The sequence below is a fragment of the Pelecanus crispus genome, chromosome 6 (genome assembly GCF_030463565.1).
Source record: "Pelecanus crispus isolate bPelCri1 chromosome 6, bPelCri1.pri, whole genome shotgun sequence".
Taxonomy (NCBI): Eukaryota; Metazoa; Chordata; class Aves; order Pelecaniformes; family Pelecanidae; genus Pelecanus; species Pelecanus crispus.
In genome coordinates this window covers 16,208,037-16,230,034 of record NC_134648.1, presented here as the reverse complement: position 1 = coordinate 16,230,034, position 21,998 = coordinate 16,208,037, and the positions used below count along the sequence as shown (strand labels likewise).

General features: G+C 36.4%; 1 protein-coding gene across 1 annotated transcript in view; it reads left to right on the top strand.

Annotated features, from left to right (window-relative positions):
* PLEKHA7 (pleckstrin homology domain containing A7) overlaps positions 1-21,998 on the top strand; it is a 154,198-nt gene that overhangs the window by 125,416 nt on the left and 6,784 nt on the right. Inside the window, exons 10-17 of the mRNA XM_075712426.1 lie at positions 619-1,104; positions 6,011-6,530; positions 8,611-8,697; positions 11,047-11,100; positions 17,613-17,681; positions 17,850-17,930; positions 19,269-19,418; positions 21,189-21,290. Coding sequence (XP_075568541.1) covers positions 619-1,104; positions 6,011-6,530; positions 8,611-8,697; positions 11,047-11,100; positions 17,613-17,681; positions 17,850-17,930; positions 19,269-19,418; positions 21,189-21,290 — 1,549 coding nt within the window. The remainder of the gene's footprint in view (positions 1-618; positions 1,105-6,010; positions 6,531-8,610; positions 8,698-11,046; positions 11,101-17,612; positions 17,682-17,849; positions 17,931-19,268; positions 19,419-21,188; positions 21,291-21,998) is intronic.

The following is a 21,998-nucleotide window of genomic DNA, read 5'->3' as shown; positions in this document are numbered from 1 at the left end:
ATACTTAGACAGTAAGTTAAATAAGTAAACTAGTGCACATTGCAGCATGTATTAGGAGCAATGGAGGGTTGGTTGTTTTGGGGTTTTTTTTTAATTTTATGCAGGAATAGCTCCCAGGTTAAGAATGCCCTGGACAATGATAGTACTGACTCAAATGCAGATACTGTTCTGTCCTCTTGGTCAGAAATGACTAAGCCCTAAGGCATCTGCAAAGATATGAAGTACTTTTTTTGACTTTGAAATGAGCAGTTGGCAGTTTGGTTTTGGTTTTTTGGCTTTCAGTGTTTCCCAGGATAGGAAGACTTTCTTTTTTACAGTTGTTTGTACATAATATTACACAAGTTGAACACTTCTTTCATACAAAATCAGTATTTTCAGTCATTTTTACAGATGCATATAAATGATTTTGCTTTCTTGATAGCACTGTAAAGGTAACTTCTGTCTAACTGGGATAACAACTGAGTTCTGCTGCACAGATCTATCTTAACATACTTCTGTCAAATTTATCACAGCCTGGAGAAGGTGCTTTTGTGGGTATCCTTTCTAAAATAGTGACAAGACCACATCAACTTTTCACAATTAAGCAGTGTTCATTACTGACATGTATTTTATTTTCAGAGAAACTGAAAAAGTGGATCAGCAAGCTGTTCCCCAAGTCAATCATGTGGATGCCTGTAAAGAGTGTGTGAAAGCAGAGGTTACAGATACAAAAGAAAGTTATCAAAAATCAGCTGAAATGCTTGGATATGATAAGCATGAAGAGATAAGAAGAGAAAAAGAGGAGGAGGAGCGTTATATCCACAGAAAAGAAACTCTGGAAACTAAAAAGGGAAAGGCTAAGCATGCGTTAACAGAAGCTGATTCATTATTTCCAGACTTAACGAATGCATCCCGATCCCAAGTAGCTCAGCCTCAGCCAGCTGAGAAGAATGGAACGCTTCCTAGTTCATTAAGTATGAGTGCTGGCCTAGTGGAGCAGAATGGTACCAGCTCCTATAAAAGAGGGTTTGTTCCCAGAACAAATCCAGATAAACAGAGTCAAAGAAAAAGTAACATGGCTCAAGTGGAGCACTGGGTAAAAGTCCAAAAAGGAGATACAAAAAGGTTAGTAATAGGCCCATCTTTAAATAGACTGCCAAATGGTGTTTTCTTAAATTAAAGGAAAATATGTAATAGTAATATGTTTAGTGCAAATCAGAATATTTTACATAGAGATATATATATAAAAAATATGGTATATAACAAAACTTACTTTCTCCTCTAGTGTAGAATGTTATTTTTCAGGTGTTTATCTCATGGGAAAGTCAATATGGGATTGGCTAATCAAATCCCTTTAATGTTGTCCCTATATTGCAAATAGAAAAAGTGAGATTAGAGTGCTTGCTTTTTTTACTGTTTTTGATCACTGTGAATGCTTAAAACTTCTTAAAATTTGCTACAGTTGAAGAGCCAGAAAGTGAAGTGCAGCCCTCAGTTACCTCTTATTCATAAACAACTACACAATATACATCATAGCTAATCATTTGTTTTCCACTTAAAAGTAAAGAATGCTGATTTTTCTTTTCTCCCTTCTGTTCCTGTTCCAAACATCCATTCACTCCTCTATATCAGATCACTGCACTCAAAGTCACAGTGTGTGCGTCACATATTGAAAGGTCTCCGTATATTAATTTAGTTAATGAAGAGGTCCTAGGATGTTCCCATGGTCTCCAGGATTCTCTTTTCCCTTTTCAGTCCCTGAAAATTACAAAAATCCTACTAAGAGGCATAATGCACGCTGGAATGCTTTTGTAATTTGAAAATCTCTTAATTGCTTTACTTTCACAGTGTGCAGTCAGATTAGGGACCAGTTCTAAAAATGAAGTGATGTATATATGCATCTGTTCAGAATGCTACCTTGTGTCAAGTGGCAGGAAAGACAGTTGGGCTCTGTGCTGCATGTGAGGATTTTTCAAATATGGGTAACCTACTGAATTAGTACCTTATAAATTTGCTAAAATCTAATTATAATACAGAACAATAGGAGACATTAGCATGTGGCTCTTAGGAGGGGGAAAACATTTTGGGCATTTTTTAACGCTTATTGAAGCTAACATTTGTCATTTTGGATCCAGTAAGAAATTTAAGGCTTGCTAATTCTGTTTAGAAGTCCATTCTTCTACTCTCTTATATTTGGAATTACCCTTAAAGAAGCTTTCATACTTTTTGATTTTATTTAATGTTCTTCTAGACTGCTAGAGTCAATGTGCTTGCATGTTTTTTGCTTGGATATTAATCAGTGCTTCCCAAGAGAATATGACTTTAATAAAAAAAAAGTACTTGGTATGTTAGTTCTTCTTACACGCACAGATATATTATTCTAAAACAATACAGAAAACTATGGAACTAATTAGCCAGTGCTTAAGAAAACTTCTGTTGATGTTTTTCACAGCAGAAGTATAGGCAATGAACAGGCTTGACTGATAGCTAAATAAGTACTGTCTTTTTCCTAATTACTCTTTCCAGTAAATCAGCTTTAGGTATCTGTCAGGTGTAGTGTTAAGATAGTGCTGTTGCAGGTGCCAGCTTCTGTTCTAGATAAAATCAGCTACCTCAGCTGGAGCTGTTAAGTATTCAGTGAAACTGTGCAAGGGTTAACTGCAGTGATGTAACCAATCTAACTTTTATATATATATATATTTTTATATATATTATATATAAAATTATATAAACTTCTTACCTTAAGAACTTCCTTTATGTTCTATTATAGCTCAGTTGACCTTGTTTCCTTTGTCTTTCCCTGACAAATGCTGTTATATTCTCTGCCTTCAGAATAAATTCTGTGTTACCTTCCCAAAGATTAATGGATTGATTTTTCAAATGGCACCTTCTCTCAACCTGTTGAGGTTGTTGCAGTGCACTTAACTGATGGATAAAAGTAGCATGTTAGTTGTCAAATGTTTCTTGATTTCAGGGTATAGAAATTTAAGATAGAGATGGTAATTTGACTGACATTCCATTTTGGTTTTAGTAAGTATGAGTGGACCACTTAATTTCATAATGCTCCATGTTTACTGTTATTCCACCTGAAATGTTACAAATAAGGAACCTCGGAGGATTTAGAAGCCTTTATAATTTTTTTACACAGAATGAGTGCAGTTTTATTTGTTTCCTGGCTCAGGTGTATAAACCTGCAATGCTTGCCAGCAAGTTGATTACGACAAGAAAGAACTCTTTCAGCTAGAGGCTTCACACAAATACATCAGTTGTTTGTATAATTATTGGCAGGGATTGCAGCTTTTATATAGATATTTAGATCTTTCAAGTAGATATTTTAATTTCCCTTTTTATAAAGCACTCAGAACTGTTTGCTAACTAGTAAATGTTAGTTCTGTCCTGGACAATGGACTGTTAGCTGCACTACAGTTAGTGCAATGTTACCATCTAACCCCACTCTGTTCTCAGCAAAGGGGAATACCTGCTTTGGTAATGTTCAGGCCAGTCTTTGAGAGAGATCTAGAGAATTGGAGGGAGGTTTGAAAGGAGGCTTTCAGGACATTTTGGTTTTAGGTAATGAAAGGTCAAGACCATCAGACAGCAGCTGTCCAGAAGTTACTAGTCTTTGATCTGATTCCAGTGCCTGGATAGACATAGTGAATGCGTAATTGTAAAGAATTTGGTATTTCTAACAGTCAGTTTGCACTTCTAAAAAAACCAGTAAATCTGATGAATATAAGCTTAATATTTCCCAACTAAATGCAGTCAAATTGAGGAATTTCCTTCCTTGCAAATACAGGGTTAAACATTTCTTGTTATGCAGAACTTTCCATTTCTTCCTGATTTGCTTAAGGAAGAAACATTACATGTCTTAACTTCTGTGCATTCCCATGAATGGGCATCATGTTTCCAATAATTGTTTTCTTTTGAACATATATCTTCTATTTGTACAATATCTTCTGTGTGGTTGCTTCCCATTGCAGACCTTGAATGGTTTTAATGGGAAATAATCATATAATATGGCATCAGGTCATTTTTTCACTCTTCAATGTCTGCTTTCCTTTTTGTATTCTCTATACCTCATCATTCAAGCCAGAGAGATTCTCAAGAACATCTGCTTTTGCTCATTTTTACTCTTGATCCCTGAGAAAGCAATTGTCTAGAGTCCACAGTGCACTAATTTGAGTCATTTGGGACATTGTTGTAGAAATTTGTGTGTCATCTTAGTGCCTATTTTTGTATTATGCAAATTATTTTAAGGGTCTGAAACCTTGTGTGGTAGAGATGCCACCTGCTTAAAGCCTGTCGTCTTAGCCGAAGGTTTCTCCCTACTTCGTATACTGAGAAATTACAACCTGTCTGTATGCAGTTGCCTCTGAAGTTCAGCTTTGAATATGACTTTCCCTGTGCAATGTAATGCACATGCAACTTTCTTCTTTTTTTCTAACAGGCTGAAGTATTGCATGAAGCTGACACTTCCCAGCTGCTCAAAGTACTGCTTTCATCCAAACAATTTTTAGTTCCTCTCAGACAAATGCATCCTTTTCTAGAAGAAAGGTGTGATTCCCGCCCCCCCCCCCCCCCCCCCCGTTCATACTACCTGCCCGCTTTAACTTTTATTGTGAAGTTTGAGGATAACATCAAGGTTCTGTGGTATGAGAGAGCAGAGCTTTTATGCATTTGTAATCCTCCATGCAGTGCAGGGCAGTTATTCTGCTTTTTGACGTGAGGAAACATGTATCCTCTCAAGAGTATCCATATTTCAAGACAGCCCAACAGTGCCAAATCCCACAAGTAGACATGGATGGAGGCAACTACTGAGCAGCAGTTACTGGTAGCAATTCTTTTCCCCCTGCTTCTGTTACTCTTGGATGCTGAACAAAGTTGTTCTTTTCCATACTGCCCTTTCTTTCATGTGGAATTCCTGCAGTTTGCACACATCAGATCTCCCTCTTATGCAGAGAGTGGAGCCTACCAAGTGGAGTGATGAACATGCTCTGAGTTGCTTCATTTGTGGGGTTTTTTTTTGTTGTTGTTACTTATTTTTTGTGTTGTTGCTCTGTGGCAAGTCTAGCAGAATGGTTTTCTGTTTGGAAATCCTGAATCAATGGGCGAGTGACTGCAACTACAAAACCCCCAGATGTTTAACTGGATCAGAAATTAGAGCCTAAGGAAAGAGTGTGAGGCTATGGAAAGGTTCTGACTTCAAAGTAGGAGAGGAAGCTAACTACACTTTGTCAAAGCTTTTGCCAGTTCTGTCTTAACTCTGTCTACTAAAATATTTAATTTCTACAGTATAAGTGCATTATGAATGCAGTACTAAAGCCAGGATGTAATGCCTCTTTGTATATTCTGCTTTGTCAATGAGTTTTGTTGCGAAAAGCCTTGTATTGCTTCAAACAGTAGAACCAGTAGCATTAGGTGAGATGATAGTAAATCATACAGGCTTGGGGACTTTGAGCAATTTCTTACCTCTTATTTTTTTTTTTTTTTTTCCTTCATTCACATGAACAAAAATTATCTGAGATACTCATTCTGTGATTGGTGAGATTTTTTTTCTTGCACTTCAAGGGGTTTTTTAATAATGAGCATACATTTGTTGTTCGTAAACTGCACCACCTAGTGGTGAACAGGCTTTCATTGAAAAGAAATAATTTATGGATTTGCTCTTTAAACATAATAATTTGTTTCTTCATGTTCTTGATAACCTTTTTGGTCTAAGTACCTAATGCAGCTGTCCCTTAAGTTTATTTCTAGCAGGTCATCCTAGGTTAGACATTAAGTTAAAAGCCTGTATTTATACTGTTTGCATCTTTGCATTAATATCGTGTAAAGTCTTTGTGCAGGGTAGATTTCATTAATATTACTTTGTTAATATTTCTGTAAATTCTTTTTAAATTACTCTTGTGTCTTGTAGCTCCTATGTTAATGTCATTAGAGATTTATTTTTTAATCCATCACTCTCACTCATCAATGTATGCTAAAATTTACCCTTTTTTTCCACCCCCTCCCCCCCCCCCCCCCCCCTTTACAGTCTCACTTCTGATCAGACTCTTACACGTCAGGGTCCCAATCCACCTTTTCCTGAAAACTATCACACTTTGCCAAAGAATACCAGGCAGCCTTCAGGGAGCTCGCCACCACTAACAAACCGCAATTTGCCGAGTGACTACAAATATGCGCAAGACCGTGTTAGCCACTTGAAGATGTCCCAGGAGGAAAGGAAAGCAAATAAGGATGGAACTGTTTGGCAGCTATATGAGTGGCAGCAGAGACAGCAATTTAAACATGGCAGCCCCACTGCCCCACTTTATGTAGGTTCTTCAGACTTTATGGATCGTGGTAAGTCAAAAAGTTCATTAGATGTTCCACGATCAATATCCGTTCCGCCCTCTCCATCTGATATTCCTCCACCTGGACCTCCAAAAAGCTTTCCCCCGAGGAGACCACATACTCCTGCAGAAAGGCTTACAGTTAAACCATCTGACGACAGACAGACCGTAGATGTTCCTTTTGCTGGATCACCCAGGAAGATACGAAATCATGCTGTAAAGGTTTGTATACAGTGTAACTGATTTCAAACTATTCTATGTGTGGTGTCATACACTGATAATTTAATTTAGTCATTTTCATTGCATCCTTCCTTGTGTATGAAAGATCATGCAAGTTGTAAAAGTTAATACAATTAATAATTTTCTCCTAAAACTCTTATCTTTCTGATCATTTCAGATTTATTAATTTTTATTGGTTAGGAAAGGAAAATTGGTGGCACATCACATTAGTTTGGAATATATTCAAAAACTGGAAGGCATATGTTTATATGTATAAAATATACAAATTGTAGTATTTTAATGTATCGAGAAGGTAGGCAAGAATATAAAACTCAGCAGGATGAACTCTTCCTGGATTATTTACTTATGCTTGTAGTCTTCAGTGTTTGCTGTGTCTGCTTTCTCTACGTGTTTTGCTAGCATAGTTAGTCCTACAGCTGATTAATTTTTTAGTTATGGCTAAAAACATAATAATTTTTCAGGCATTTGATAGTTCAAGTCCACTGCAGAGTTGTTAGCATTGGGCTAACCAAAATCAAATAGTGTTAGTCTGAAATTTTAACCTTCTGCAGAATTTCAGTGTGGTTTTTTTGTAGGCACTGTTGTACCCTCTTATCCAGGTGTGACAGAGGTTTCCCTATTCAGTACTCCACATGGCTCTCCTTGCCTAAGGAAATTAGGGAAATTCAGAAATTCAGGATTGAATCAATGTAGAATTTATTTGTCTTGGTAGCTCTTACACTGGAATAAGTGGCAGTGAAAGCCTCTGTATTCACCTAATTCTTTGACCTCAACCATGGGCTCCGATGGGGAAAGTATTTGCAAAGAAAGAGACTTGTAAATTCAGATACCCAGTGTGGGTTCAGGACCATGACTTTAGGTTGCATGCCAGCTTCATGCACCGTTTAGATTTTTTTCCTAGTGTATATGTGGTGTAGCTGTTGGATGTCTTTCAGCATTTATAGATTTATAATATTCTGTCAGAGGATGAAATAGTCTAGTGATGTGCAGCACTGGAAATTAATACTTTTTTAACTCCTCATTATATTATACCAAACATTGGTTTCTCCTTGTGTAAATTGAAGGAGTATTACATCCCTTATGAAGGAATGTACAGCAGTCTTTTCCCTTCCTGTGCAACGTAGCTGCATAAATTTTACTCATAAAATAAAACTCTTTTTATATCATATTGGTTTTACCAATATAGGGAAACACAGTTTTCCTCATCTGTAAAACTTTTCTGTGAAACTTCTGTAAAAGTTTCTAGAGAAAAATGCTAATGTTTCTATATGTAAGCACACAGCATCATTTTACATTTTAATCTATATCTCTACAGAAATCTGTGATACTTCCCCCTTCCCTGGAATGCTTTATTAAATTCCATCCAGTTACGCTGTTAAAAAAAAAAAAAAAAGAAAAAGGCAGAACAAAACAGCATTCAGTGAAATTCAGAGACACGAATAAAAATGTATCACGAGACATTTAGTCTGCCTTGAAGAAAGCCATGAAAGGCATTAAGAGCAAGATGAAAGAATGTTCCTTTTGCTGGATCATCCAGGGAGGTTTTCATACTATAAGCAGAAAGGGGCAGATCATATGAGATTATTTAATAAAATCTGGTATTAATGGAACCCATTGCCACAAGGTGTCACTCATGTCAGTAGCTTAGTGTTCCCTGGCTAAAAGAGGGCTTTCACAGTTGTTACTCTATGGAGAACAAGCCTGCTGTTGGAGGGCATGAGCCAACCAGCCTTTCTCTGGGAGACATTGCGGGGGGGAACTTTATTAATATTTTTTTTATTTGCTGGAAGCCACTTTGCATGTTCTGCTGAAGCATCTTGTGCTGCCAGAATCTGCTGATCTGCCCAGCATCACACGTGCTAAATTTGCGTTTGTTCATTCATAAGTTTTACTTAATCATCAAAGGATCTGGCTGGCCCATGAATGTTACCCTGATCTAAGCATGCCATGAATTCAAATACAGGATTTGTGTCAGAGGTGCACATCTTCTGAATTTTCCATCAAATACAACATACCTCTCACTTGAGACAATCCTTACAGTTCTGGTTGTGGCTTCTTACAGAGCTCAACTCACATTGATCGACGCTCTATGCCTGCTATGGGTTACATGACGCATACTGTGAGCGCACCCAGTTTGCATGGCAAGTCGGTAAGTTGAGAGAGCAGTTACTTCTCCTTTTGTGTCATCATAGTATTGTAGTTAAGTTTTAAAATCCCGCTCATTCCACAGTAGTTGTATTTTTATTAGTTAAAACATAAATAACTTGAATGAGAACTTAATCTGAACAAGCTCCCAGTAAAGCCTGTAGGAATTTTGCTGTTACGTGCAACGTGAAGAGGGGTGAGCTGTCTATTATTACAAGATTCAACTTCCATTATGTTTATTTGACCAAATGCAGAGTTAATGAAATAATTGCTTCATCATGTCAAGTAACTGCTTTCTGGGCACTGAGGTGAAAAATGTAATTACAGTTGCTCTCCCTGAAGACTGCTAATTTCCTCTTTACAATGTGTCTAAATACCTGCAGCCTGAAGAGCTAACATTGCTTCTCATTCGATTAAGGAGACATCAGGCTAAGTTGGCTAGTATACGAAATTACACAATCGCACAATTACTGCAGCACTTGCCAACTAATTCCACCTATCAGGTCAGCTGCTGCTTGGCTCATCTGTGCCGTATGACATTTTGTGACTCTGCAAATGCTTCATTAGTGGCGTGCTTGAGTCTGTGCTTTCTTGCCCGTTCTTTGGTATTCTGTAATTCCCAGGTCGTTTGCGGTTTTTCTTTGCTGCTGTATTTACTATAAAAGATGAGCGTTTTAAGTTATAGGGCACCAGTGCATACGTTTCAAAGTGTTATGTATACTTTTCTTTTTATACTATTTCTGAAAATGCTGCATCTTCAGAAATGTGACTTAAAATATTAGATAAGTTCATTCTAAAGCAAAACCATTTCTTTGTGCTGCTTTCATGATGGGATTGGCTCCCTGTGCCACATGCTGCGTCATCTGCAAATTGAAATGCATCAGCCAGTTTGCACATTCATGAGAGCTTGTAACTGTGTCAGTTCTGCAGGTGAACGTTGGTTCATAAAAGCTCGTGGGCGTCTTGGATCATCAACAGTGCTCTTGATTGCACTGATGTATGAAACTTGTGAATGTGATATCAAACAGAAATGTACTTAGAGAGCTCTTTGGTCCATATTAGAGCCTCAAAAATGGAGCTGTCCGGGAATAAAATGTGGTGACTCTTCTTAGAATTGGTGGAGGCTTTATATTGGCCCAAAACTAAAGGAATTTTTTTTTAATTTGGAAAAGTTTCATTTCCCAACTTACCTCACCTACAGAACAATTGCACTAAGATGGGCGATAGTAACAGGGATTTCTCCAAAAATGGGCAGACTTTCTAGTCAAGTCCTCAGCCAGACTTACAAGCTGATTGGACAAGAATTGTAAGTGAACACCTCTAAAGAAATGCAAATGTTGATCTATTGATTTTGTGGCATAAAGCGTTTTTTGTTTTTTTTTTTTAACCACACATTCTCATTGGCTCAAAACTTGAGAAAAGGTATAGTTGTGTTTTTCTTCCATTCTGAAGTTTAATGTACCTAGGATATAAAATACTGTCAAAATAGCAATAAAATTCTAGGAATTTTGGGGCATTTTGGCTGATTACAAAGCACTTTTGCAACAGTTAAGCTTTATTTTGTTGCGTATTGCAAATACCCCTTGTGAAAAAGGGAGAAATAACTTTTTTATGACTTCTGTGCATGCTTTTCCTGAAACGACTGTAATGAAGATGTTGGTAGATGAATGTAACTGTAAAATTCAGCTGATAGGAATTACAGGTGAGCCAATGAAAAATTCAGCTGATAGCAATTACAGGTGAGCCAATGAAAAGTAAGGATCAAGTTGAATGCTGTTACTTAAAAGACAAAATGGATTCTCTAATCACATAAGTGAGGTCTTTTTCAGTATTTTATTCACAAAGCTTATTTCATACTTTCCCTGAATAAAGGAATTCATATCTTAATATGTGATCATTCTAATGATTTGTTATATAATCGCTTCTAGTTACATTTGACATTCAGTTAGGTACAAGTCTTCTCTTCTTCTCCCAAAGAGATGTATTGTACTGGAGGACACCACCATAACTTTTTCACTGAAAGGATGGTCAGTAGAAATTGATCTTAAAAAAATAACTTTTGAAAATCTATTATTTCAGGTAGTTACTTGTCTCATTAGAGGTGGAAAACTCAAAATATATGTTTGGAGGGTGGGCATGAAGTAGTAATATTCTTGAGAAATATTTTGCCCATTTTTCAGCTGTAAATAGCAATATGCTGGTGGAGCAAACGTGCTTTTTCATGTACTTCCTACTCTGTTATTTTGTTTCCTTTTTCATCCATTTTCTCATATATAACCAATCCAAGTATTTTGAAATTGTTTCAAACATTCAAATGCATTGCATTTTCTTTTCCCTATGTACTTACCTGAAGGCGGATGACACTTATATCCAGTTGAAAAAGGATTTGGAGTATTTGGATCTAAAGGTAAGATTTTATAGGAGTCTACTTCCATTATCTTTTTTCTTTAACCCAGTGGTCTTTTGTGTATCATCTTTGTACGTGCAGGTTTTCAAATCACCTGTTCAGAGATAGAAACTCAGGTGTCTCTTGCCATCACTGTTGTGCTTAGAATATTGAGTGTCTTTACAGTAGTGACTATACAATTAAAGTGCAAACTCAGAAAATGTAATTGCTTCAGTTTGTATGAAAAGCTTGTGGTACTGCTACTCCAGATGAAGGATATGATATTATGTGAGTTTAGAGAAATTAGGTAAAAAACTGATTCAAAATGTTCGTCTGCTGTAGCATTAGAACCAATATGAAGTCAACTCCTCTAAGTTAAAATAGGGTGTTCTTTTAATCCATCTTTTTCCCTTTAAATCTTCTTGAGCTGACTTTTTCCTTGTTTTTATAATATGCCATATTTATAATGTCTTGCTTTCTTGTGAAAATGTGGTGATTAATTAGCACCTGTCATTGTTTTCATATTATTACAACTAAGAGATTTCAAATGCACCCATTCATCCATCCATCCATAGATATAATCTGCCCAAATAATGTTACATGATATTTCCTTTAAAAAAAAAAATTAAAAATATGATATTGAGCATGAAAGCATCCGTCTAAACTAAATGACTTCTGCATCTGGTACACCTGATAGTTGGCAATTTGAAAGCAAATCTAGACTTACTAATATCAGGTTTTGAAGAAAAAAAAAAAACCAAAAATGTATAATCATTTTGCTTAGCAAAGTAGTCTACCACTTTCTATGGTGTGTAGGGTTTCTCACTATATATAAATCATATGGTGTTTCTGAAAATCAAGGTGGAGTGGAATTTGACACCTTGTTATCCTTACTGTTTGGATGTATGTAGTTCTCTCTGATGCCATGGGGCATTGTATAAGTGCAACTAATGAGCTGACTGGACCTATTAGTATGTGTATTTCAATTTTATCTGATGTTTTAATGGCTGAATACATAACTAAATATGTCAATGGAAAATACTACTAATACACATTACACATATGTATAGTGTCATATATACATAAAGATGGAATATTTATCACATAATATATGCGGTATATATAGTCTGAATGATCAAATATGTACACTATTGTAATCATTAATATACAAATTTAAAATTGGTTGGACACATTTCACTTTAGGCCTTGTTCTTGGTTTGTTCATGGCTTTGCCAATTGTAACTACATCCCAAGCCATCAGCTGAATTTTATGACAAATTTCAATTTAAAAGGTCCTACAATTTGAGAAATTTTTAATAAACACAGTGTTTTGTCCATTATAAAACACAACAATTTTCACAGTTAAAAGTGGCCACAGTTTAAGCCTCTTAAAATGTTATGTGCTTAGCCAAATTATTAGGATGGGTTTTTAACTTTTTAGTGGATTCTATCCGGATTGATTTGTTGCCATCCAGGACATGAAGAGCTATTTGGTCTCCTAGGAGCTCCCTTGTGCCTTCCTGCAGTCTGTGTAGCACCTGACGAAAGGAGCCAGGAAGAGAAATGTATGGGAGTTCCTGATCTTTCTGTGAAAAGAAACAATCATAGAATCATAGAGTGGTTTGAGTTGGAAGGGACCTTTAAAGGTCATCTAGCCCAACCCCCCTGCAGTGAGCAGGGACAGCTTTAACCAGATCAGGTTGCTCAGAGCCCCATCCAACCTGACCTTGAATGTTGCCAGGGATGGGGCCTCCACTGCCTCTCTGGGCAACCTGTTCCAGTGCTTGACCACCCTCATTGTAAAAAATTTCTTCCTTATATCTAGTCTGAATCTACGCTCTTTCAGTTTAAAACCATTACGCCTTGTCCTGTCGCAACAGGCCCTGCTATAAAGTCTGTCCCCATCTTTCTTGTAAAGCCCCCTTTAAGTATTGGAAGGTTGCAATTAGGTCTCCCTGCAGCCTTCTCTTCCTCAGGCTGAACAACCCCAACTCTCTCAGCCTGGCCTCATAGGAGAGGTGTTCCAGCCCTTGGATCATTTTTGTGGCCCTCCTCTGGACCCACCCCAACAGGTCCATGTCCTTGTGCTGAGGGCCCCAGAGCTGGATGCAGTACTCCAGGTGAGGTCTCACCAGAGCAGAGCAGAGGGGCAGAATCACCTCCCCCAACCTGCTGGCCACGCTTCTTTTGATGTAGCCCAGGATTCGGTTGGCTTTCTGGGCTGCAAGCGCCCATTGTTGGCTCATGTCCAGCTTTTCATCCACCAGTGCCTCCAAGTCCTTCTCAGCAGGGCTGCTCTCAATCCCTTCATCCCCCAGCATTAGCATGAATGTTAATGTTAGTGTTAGTTCTCTTTTGACAGTCAAAATGTCAAGTGTGTTTCCATAAGAATGATGTAGTTTTTCAAAATGGGCATTTCTTAATAACCTCCTTTCAGTAGTGGTCCGGAAATGTAAAAATTCACGTCAGGTTGCTGAGAGATTAAAAAGACCATGTGAAACTTGAGAAGGTGTCTTTGTATTGGTTAAATTTGTGTTTTGCCACTAAATATAAATTACTGAAGAGAAGCTTTGTTTTGCGGTATGAGGAAAAAAGAGTAGTGCTGGATGAAACTAAGCATATTGCATATTGATTTGGTAATGGTGGAATATGGCAAATTCATAGTTAATATACATGGTACCTTTCATTTAAGACACTGAAGGCTTAGATAGGAAGCCTTTTAATTCAAGTCTCTCTTGATTTCATTGGGCTTTGAGTTAGACCCACTCTGATTAAACAGTTTCAAATAGGACTGAAGGTTTTAGAACTGCAGTTAAACTTTTTTCTTTTCACTAAATCCATTATTTCTGAAGACCTTTCTTCCTAGAGGTTGTGAAATGTAACTTTTCAACATGGAATAGTAATTAAGCAATTAATTGCATAATGCATGCCATAGTGCTAAAACTGATTACAGTAACTGGTTACACAGCATTTAGTAATTTGTCATTACTCACATGCTTTGTCCTCCCATTGCCTTTACACTTTTATATGAGCGTATTTTTTATTATTTAAGAGTTTTAAAATATTATCCAAGAAAAAATGGTTATGTTAATACCAAGATGATACTGTTCAACATTATAGTGTATTGTCTTAAGTATAAATGAAATAAAAATGCTCTAGAGATATTAATCCATTCCAGTAGTTTTCTTCTGCATGCAAGCTAGTTCTGACATTAAAAAAAAGTCTAAAGGCTGTTTGCTCACACTATGATGGACAATTATTGATAATTTTGAACTTGTCAAATACCATGCATTGTAGAGGTTTCCTTTAACAATATTGCCCTTAGATTGTTAACTTTTTTTCCCTGGAATTGTTGCAATGACTCTGTATTCTTTTTTCACTCGTGAAACAGAGGTATGTGGAGCATGAAAGAAATGGTGTAACTGTATGCTATAGCATAACCATGCCTCTTCTGCAAACAAATTTCCACAGTTGTGTTTCCACAGTTGTTGTTTTTTAATCTCTGAAGAGGGTAGACTCTGTATTAGAAAAGCAGAAGGGAAGAGCAAGGGAAAGAAAAACTCAGTTTTCCCCACAAGCTTCTAAGATGACTTTGCAAATAAAGTGAAACACAAGTGGTGAAGGAAGCTTCCCTTTTCAGGACTGTGAAATCAAATTCAAGCAGGCTACAGAAGGGATGGATGGGCAGCCTCACTTCAGAATAGTTTACAAACATTCCTGAGCAGGTTATATAAAATACGGATGGGAAAGTGTAGGAGAGATTGTGTCACTAAGTATAAATTGTGGAACCAGTTGAAGCAAATCTGGGGCCCTCTCAGTGGTCCGGCTGTGGTCCTGCTTCATTCTTCTGCAGTCATACTGTAATATCTGAAGCTGTTTAGTTTCTGCTGCAGTTGAAAGAGGTTGCTTGTGCAAGCTTGTGTCACATAGATAATGCAGGAAAAAGTGCATGGCAGGTATTTGTTATGGGAGGAAGGGTAAGTGTGATTGAAATAACTTTTTTTGCTGAGGTTTTAACTAGGTTGCTCAAATTATCAGTATAGAGCTCTTGGTGCAAGCGTTACTACGTATTATGTGACAGAAAATAATCTTCCTGTAATTCCCAACACTCTTGAAACTGCAATTGGGCAAGTCTGAGCAAACCCTATTTTGTGTTGTGCTGTTTGTATGTGTGTTTTGCAAAAGTAAAAAAGCCTTATGGTTGGACGACCAATCTACCCACAATATAACAAGATGGGGACATATCCAGTTATAGCTTCTGTAATGGCAGATTATATAGACTATAAACGTCAAGGAGCGGTGTGACATAAGAGCATGTGATTACTGCTGCTCATGGAGTTTTGAGTTGTAAGGTTTGGTGGTTTTAATTTTTACATCTATAACAAGCTATTACTAAACTTCTGTTTGAAACAGATAGAAAATAATGGACCTCTGATCAACATGATATACAAAGTGCTAAAGAACTCAGCACAAGGGTTACTATCCAGTATACATGTAAGACTGCTTGCATCTGAAATGTGCTCATCCCATTGCTTTTTAAAATAGCAGTCAATGTTTACATATTCTGGCTTTTACAGGTGTCTTATGGTAAACAGTAAAGCTTTCTGTAAAATTTTTTTTTCCTTTCCTTTTTTTTTTTCCTCCTCCCCCCCCTTTTGGAGTCTGTATGCAAAATTGTGGCTGACCTCAGTGTTTGGTTTCATTTTATCATGTTTTGAAAATGATTGTGTCAAGTAGTGACTCCTATGTGTAATTCTGAAAATGTGAAAGCATGCTAAATCTTCACCATGTTCTCATGTTCACTGCTTTGATAATTAATAAATTCTTTACAGTTCTGATTATGTAATTTAAAATATCCCCAAAATCTGTAGACTCTGGTTTTTATGTTAATTCCATTGCTTTGAAAAAGGCTTTTGCATTCTCTTAGCTTGCAAGAAATTAAATATACAAAATTATTACTTTGACATGCTAGTATTGATGCTTATATTTAATTATTTGTTACTATTATACATAGGATTTAGCGTTTAAATAATTCCATTAATACTTTTGAAAGAAAGGGTTTTTCTTACATAAAATACGTCATTGTTGAAAATGAAAATATCCAGAAATTGAAAGTTTTGAGAGGCAGTAAATGCTTTTGATTTTCGTGGTGGGGAAGTAACGTTTCACCACATGAAAACACATGATAAGTCTTTGAATGGAGTTTGTCATTGGAGAAGACAGTAAACGAATGATGACCATACTCTTCTGTCTTAAACCTAATTTGTTATTTGAAAACACTATGTGTAGATGGCTAACTTCACATAACATGTTAAATGAGAAACTGAGGTTGTATCAAAGATTTGCCTACACTTGCAGTAAAATCTAATTACTTCAAGAAAGCTAGCATGATCCAGTAGGTGCCTGTTAGGTTAATAAGTAACCTACGTAGCTTCAAGTCTGGAGATTGCCAGTCAGTCAGTAAAAAAGCAAACTACCCCTTCTACCCCACAAAAAAAGCCAACAACTGCTGCTCTTATGTTAAAACTGCTGCTCTTATATTATTAAAGACAATATTTAGGTGAACTTTTCTTCATTAACTCTTGGCTGTATATGAATAGAAACATCCTGTATATGAGTACTGTACTTCCAAACACCAGGTGTTTCTTTGGTAAGATAGTATTTGCTTTAATGAATCTTTAAAAGTGTTACAATCTAGTAATATTAAGCCATTAGATTTTAAGGCTTTTAAAACCTTCATGATTAATGAGCTGCAATATATCGCCATTTTCTTAACCTCATTTATTCACAAAAAGGGTCCCACATAGGCAGTGGAAATAATGAACTTTTCTACAGAGATAAATGTGCCTTCATTTTAAGATTGCTGTGAAGGTTGGAAGTATAATATAGTATAGTTTCTGTATTGATTTAAAAACTGCGTTATGTGAGAAGATAATCTCCTCACCAGAAATTGAATATGAAACAAGTGATTTATGGAATGAGAGATTTGTTATATTATAAATACATCAAAATAGATTAATTACATTTAATTCCACTGTAGTGCTTCTATAGCAGTCTGTTTTTAATAAAATTCACCCTGTACTATGGAAGAGACTATCCTTTGTAGAATGAAATAGTTGCCAAAAAGTTGTATTTTTAGTTCTTAATGAATGCTGTTATTCTTGCAACCATGCATTTAAAGGAACTATTCGAGTCCTTTGGCTTCAAGAAAGCTATTAAAGCCAAACTGTTAAAACTATTAGGTTTTGCAGGAGCAGGACCTTTGTAACCGTAGACAAGTGGGATTATGCCATTTTATGCAGAATTTTAAGCTACTGTAAGAGTTATTAAATAGCCTAATATAACCAGTAATCCTTTCTGATAACATTTTTTTAAAAACTAAAGCCATATTTGAAAAGACTTGTATCCAAAATTTTATTGATCTTTGTTAATAACTGTGAATATTTAACAAAACTTTTCTTTTCATTGATGAAGCATAATTAGGTTTTAGTTTGCAAAAAATTTCTCAGATCTTTAAAACCTATTCCTCTTAGGTGACAGGGCGTGACACATTAAAAGAACGAAGTACAAAACCTGTCAAGATTGCAGAAAGTGATATTGATGTAAGTATCAAATACCACTTCAGAACCTCTTGCATTGTTTTGGCTATTTCTGTGGTACTGTTACGTGTTCACATTATTATGGTCTTTGGGGTAAAATATTGCTAGTGGAGGCTTTTCCGCTTGGTTTTTAAAATCTAACATTATGTATTTATATGATTTCATTTTCAGGTCAAGCTAAGCATTTTCTGTGAGCAAGACAGAATTCTGCAGGACTTGGAGGACAAAATAAGAGCCCTTAAGGAAAATAAAGTAAGTAGATTAAAAAGGGGTTTATAAAATAAAATAACAACTTTCATCTAATCAAAAAATACGGAATTAGAAACAAAAAATCGAATTACTGGATGCTGCTTGCATTGTAGTTTTCTTTGGGCATGTGTATAAACTTATATAAGGAAAAGAATTGGGTTTTATGTTAGGACAAGTACCCACTTTTACGAAACATGTTTTTGAAAATGAATATTTTAAAACCACATACATTTAATTTTCTGGCATTTATTACAAATTGGAGTACATACACTTTTCTGTGTAGTTTTGCTTTATGTCTTAATATGTATATGGTGTGAGCCGGAGTCGTGTTTCATTTGCGGTTCTTCCCACCTGCACAAACATTGTTTGCATAAATAGCAGCGTGCTACCACATTGAGCTCTCGCTTTAACTTGTGTGGTGGTTTATTGGCTTTTTTGTTGTGGGTTTTTTGGTGGTTTGGTTTTTGTTTTTTAAAAAAGGAGTGAGAGAAGGGAGAGAGATTCAAATGCATAGTAATTTCAGAAGCCTGTGGTGGTTTATATATAGTACTGTGAACTTAGGTCTGAGGGTTATGACTGAAATGCTGGAATATCTGCTGTGACGAGGTTGTAGTTGTAACCCACCTCCTTTCCTCTGTGGCCATTCAAGTCAGAGTTCGAATAGTAAACAGCAACAAGGTGGTTTGCCTTTCCTTGTGTTTCCTTGCCTGGATGTATCTTTATCTGCATCACTGCCTGTGAGCTATAGCTGTCAATAAATCGAGGTGGTTCAGAAAAAAATCTATTCTAAAATGAAAGTACTGTCCAGATGGATCCTTCGGGAGAGCTACTGTGCAAAAATGATTCAGTGTTATTTACTCCTGACTGAATGAATTGGGCCTACTTAGTGTTTTAGACGATGTTTTAATCCCTCACATGGCTAATTTAACTATGGCAGAGAATGAGAACCTGTCCTTAAATAAACATCTAATGCTGGGCTGTGGTAGGGCTGTTACAGTTCTATACTGCTTAGTGGGAATTTTTCTGAAACTGTACATTACAGTTTTGTACAGACTGTAAATAGAAAAATTCCCCCCTCACTGCTTTGTGTTTTCCACAGTTTTGGCTACTTAATGGAAAGAGTTAATGGAAAGAACCAGATATTTTTGGTTATAATAATTAATTAAGACTCTTGCACTTTTTCATTTACATCTTAGTCTCCGCAACAGGAGGCCAATCCTAACCTCTAGTGGCTTACAGGAAAGACTGGGGAGATGGAAAACAACTTTTATTTACCTGAAGGTAAATCCATAAAATTCCATGTAAATGTTGTAAGCTTACTGCTATCTTCTCCTTTGTTAGGATCAGCTGGAGTCTGTTTTGGAGGTTTTACACAGGCAGATGGAACAGTACAAAGACCAACCACGACACACAGAAAAAATTTCGTACCAGCAGAGGCTTTTGCAAGAGGATCTCATACAGATTCGGGCTGAAATATCCAAAGTTTCAACGGTACGTGGTTTTCATTGTTTCAAGAAAACCAGAACTAAAATACCACTTAGAGTAAAACTCTATAGTTCATTCGATAGGGGAGTTAAGTCCTGTTCTGAACTGATTTGGTTAAGGTACAGGACACTAAACCAGAACAAAAAAATTTAAACAATCTCTCCGGCTTTCCTTTTCAATGCCCCCTTCCCACCCCCCACCCCCCAAAGCTCAAAAAACTTCTTTATACCTTTTTCATTTCTGTACGGGGCTTATGTTGCAAATCTTTCAGCTAGTCCTTTGAAAATATAAATGTGATTCCATGGTATTTTTCCAGGGGAAAAGGAACTGGGAAAGTCTGCTGCTATTTCAGTCAAAATTTACTGTTGATACTATGACTTGATAAAATTGAAATGCAATTTAATGTTGCATTTTTATGAATAAAAATATTTCTAAGAATTTGCCATGAAAAAGATTATATTAAACCTGGGTGTTGTGTACTCGGTATTACTATTCCCATCTCTTAATGAATATGGGACCAGCTCTTCATAAGATTGTTTCTAGAATTGCATGAACACCTTTCCTATAGTAAGAGCTGATCATTAAAATGCCAGTATTATTTACATATATATATATTCAGTGTTTTGTGCCTGTAGAAATTGTATGGCTTTCACAGACAGCATTTAAAATTTAATCAGGGGCATAAATAACAACTAATTGTAAGAATGGCTGTACTGGTCCAGTCCAAGGCTCCTTCTAGCCAGGGTTCTGGCTTCAGCAGTGGGCATGAGCAGATGCTTAGGGAAGAGTAAGGATATGAGAAGTGGGTAGTATTTCCTGTCATAACCAATCCAGCTTCTAACTCATTTCCAAGAACCTGAACAGTCTCCTATTAAATCTTGTGAACCTTTTGCATCCAAAACATCATTTGGCAAGGTATTGCCTAGATCTTTTCCCCCCTGCATGGACAGCCACTTTCTTTTATTTGTTTTGAGCCTGACTTGTACGTGTTTCATGTGGTATACCCTTGTTCTTGTATAAGAAAGGATGGGGAACGGTCAGTGGTTACCACTCTCTCCATGCCACTTATGGTTTCATAGACCTCCAGTATTTCTTCCCCTCAACTCCCAAGTGATCTCTTTTCTACACTTCAGAGAAAAAGCCTCCTTCATTATTCCTTACATAAAAATGCTCCAGACACTTGATTTTTGTCAGTTCTGGGTCAGAAGACAGACTGTGGTGCCATGGATGCTGGAAATAATCTAAGTAAAAGTAAGGGTGATTGGACAGCCTTGTTCTCCAGGTGTCTGCTTGTTTATTCACTTCTAATGACATTACAACGCAGTCTGTAGAACTTTTAAAGAATAACCTGCTTTGTGTTTCAAAACATGAGTTCTGGTTTAGGTGACTGTTTGGATTTTAATTATAAACTTGTTTTAAATAGAGGAGTAAGGTAAAAGGAAATGGAACCGGACTAGAATTGATTCCTTCAGAGCATGTTAGTCATAGTTCAAATTCTATTAAATGCCAGTTCTATGCTTAAGAAGTGATTTTGTGTGAGGAAGCTGGACAGAATTTTTTAACTAGGGATTCTTGACTTGATCCTGCAAGCTATAAAGCATTTAGAAGTTTATCATCAACTCTAAGCAAAAATGTAGGCTACAAAATGGAATTTTTGCTTCTTTTTGTAATAGAACTACACCATCTTAAAAACACTTTGGTGCTCAATTAGAGAATGGATAGAGTGATTTCAAAGTTTATTGTAACATTGTATTAGAGTATTCCCTCTGTTAATAGGAAATGGAAAACGCCTGGAATGAATATCTGAAATTAGAAAAGGATGTGAGCCAGCTGAAAAAAGCCTTACAGGAACAGATGAATAGTTCATTGGTATCTCAGGTGAGTCCATTTCCAGCCACTGGTTTACCTATGACGTGATTTTGTCTGAACTTGAAAGCTATCATCTCATAAGAGAAATTCTCCACAATTTTTGCACTGTATTCAGGTGTCATATAGCTTAGCTTGCAAAGTTCAGATGTAACAGCATAGCTGTGCAGTAAGTAGCTATCTTGCAGCCTGTGTAATAGTTTCTCATAAGTTGTCTATGCAAATTTGTCATTATTTTATTATGTTTTTATTACATGCTGACATCTTGACATTGATAACAGATTTAATTTATAAGACTGTGCAGGTCTTCTTAGTCTTCCATTTATTTGATCTGACATTGTTGGCTTCTTTATCCATTTTTAACAACATCAGTCACTAGCTTGTTATTGTCATTACTTGTTCTTTGTCATGTTCTTCTATTTATGGAAGATTTATCTCTGCAGATTGTTTTGTGAAGTGGAATAAGTGTTTAACAGCCATCGGTAATTGAAAGGCATCTCAGTTTTAAATCAATTATTCAGTTTTGAATCTTACAAAGAAGCTTTGTTTGAAGCTAAGTTATTCTGTTTGCTGAACTGGATGTGGCATACCAGATTATTTCTACATACCTGCTTACAACTGGTGATTTTATTCCTAGAGCAAGAAATACAGTCTGGATTATTTTTCCTGTGTTTAAGCAGAATAGTTTTATTTAAAGGACAAAACACAAGGAACAGAGCT